This window comes from Canis lupus, chromosome 18 (assembly GCF_003254725.2).
Source record: "Canis lupus dingo isolate Sandy chromosome 18, ASM325472v2, whole genome shotgun sequence".
Classification (NCBI taxonomy): domain Eukaryota; kingdom Metazoa; phylum Chordata; class Mammalia; order Carnivora; family Canidae; genus Canis; species Canis lupus.
The window spans coordinates 40,455,258-40,456,944 of NC_064260.1; the positions used below are offsets into that span (position 1 = coordinate 40,455,258).

A 1,687-nucleotide genomic window follows, 5' to 3' on the forward strand; every position below is an offset into this window, starting at 1 on the left:
GAAACTGAAAAAACACATTCAACTCAGAAAGATGCCGTCTTCTATCGAATCCTCTAAATTAATGTTTATTATGCCTGAATAATCAGGTCTCTATAGTTATTGATATATTTCTTGTTTCCTAAGCAACCAAGTTAATAAGTTGTGAATAAATATTGTGGTTTCCACTTTATTCAGGAGAAAACAACATGAATGGCGGATTATACACTGGTAGTGGCACTTCAAGGATCAAACATATGGATTAAACCTCCAAATATGGAGTGTTCATTTCACAGAATGTTTCCTTGCAGATTAATTATTTCTAACCTGCATTTTCTCCACTTTGCCTGAAATAATGCAGCAAAATAACAGTACTACTGAGTTCATACTGTTAGGATTGACCCAAGATCCTATGAAAAAGAAAACGGTATTTGTAATATTTTTCATTTTTTATTTGGGAACTGTGGTTGGGAATTTGCTTATTATTGTGACCATCAAGTCCAGCCGGACACTTGGGAGCCCCATGTACTATTTCTTATTTTATTTGTCCCTTGCTGATTCCTGCTTTTCAACTTCCACAGCCCCCAAACTAATTGTGGATTCACTCTCTGCAAAAAATATCATAACTTACAATGAATGCATGACTCAAGTCTTTGCACTGCATTTCTTTGGTTGCATGGAGGTTTTTGTCCTCCTCCTCATGGCCTTTGACCGGTATGTGGCCATCTGTAAGCCCTTACATTACACAACCATCATGAGCCGGCAGGTCTGCACCATCCTAATTGTTCTGGCATGGATTGGATCTTTTATCCATTCTACAGCCCAGATTATCCTGGCTTTGAGATTGCCCTTCTGTGGACCCAATTTGATTGATCATTACTGCTGTGATTTGCAGCCCTTGCTGAAACTTGCTTGCATGGACACTTATAAGATCAACCTACTGTTGGTTTCTAATAGTGGGGCCATTTGTTCAAGCAGTTTTGTGATTCTGATGATCTCCTACATTGTCATCTTGCATTCCCTGCGAAACCACAGTGCGGAAGGGAGGAAAAAAGCTCTCTCTACTTGCATTTCTCACATCATCGTAGTAGTCTTATGCTTTGGTCCATGTACATTCATTTATACACGCCCCCCAACCACTTACCCCATAGACAAGATGATGGCTGTATTTTATACTATTGGGACACCTTTTCTCAACCCACTCATCTACACATTGAGGAATGCAGAAGTGAAAAATGCCATGAGAAAGCTATGGCATATCAAGATTACCACTGAAAGCGGAAGATGAATTGAGGACTTTGGTTGATTACTTAATCTGTACAGATATCAAATATGATACTGTGTATCCTGATTTACCCAACACACTCTAGTATATCGCACCAGAGTTCCTTACTTTTTTCGGTACTTCTGCCCTTAAACTAGTAGCTTCCCTTATATTGCCAGCCTGGTTCTTTCTTTTATTGAGAGCTCACTTCTGATGTTGCTGATTGGGAAATACTGGTCAAAACTCTGTCTACACTCTGGTATATTAATAAGAAAGATATTTATACAATCACAACTGTTCAAAAAATGATCATCCATAAATAAAATATTTTATGACTTGTAATTACCTGTATAGCACGTTCCAAATAAGGTATCCTACTGTCTTTTCAACACATTATGAGCAATGGGACTTTTTTTTGGGGGGGGGACATTAGAAATTCTTTAAATT

General features: G+C 38.1%; 1 protein-coding gene across 1 annotated transcript; it reads left to right on the top strand.

Moving 5' to 3' along the window:
* The first annotated feature begins 331 nt into the window (after positions 1 to 331).
* LOC112663630 (olfactory receptor 4C11-like) lies at positions 332 to 1,264 on the top strand. The gene has a single exon (XM_025452698.3). It carries the CDS (start codon positions 332 to 334, stop codon positions 1,262 to 1,264), a length of 933 nt encoding a protein of 310 aa, XP_025308483.3.
* The last annotated feature ends 423 nt before the right edge of the window (positions 1,265 to 1,687 follow it).

Bases quoted from the DNA above. Each gene is read 5' to 3' on its own strand.
- LOC112663630 (XM_025452698.3), top strand. From the start codon at position 332: ATGCAGCAAAATAACAGTACTACTGAGTTCATACTGTTAGGATTGACC.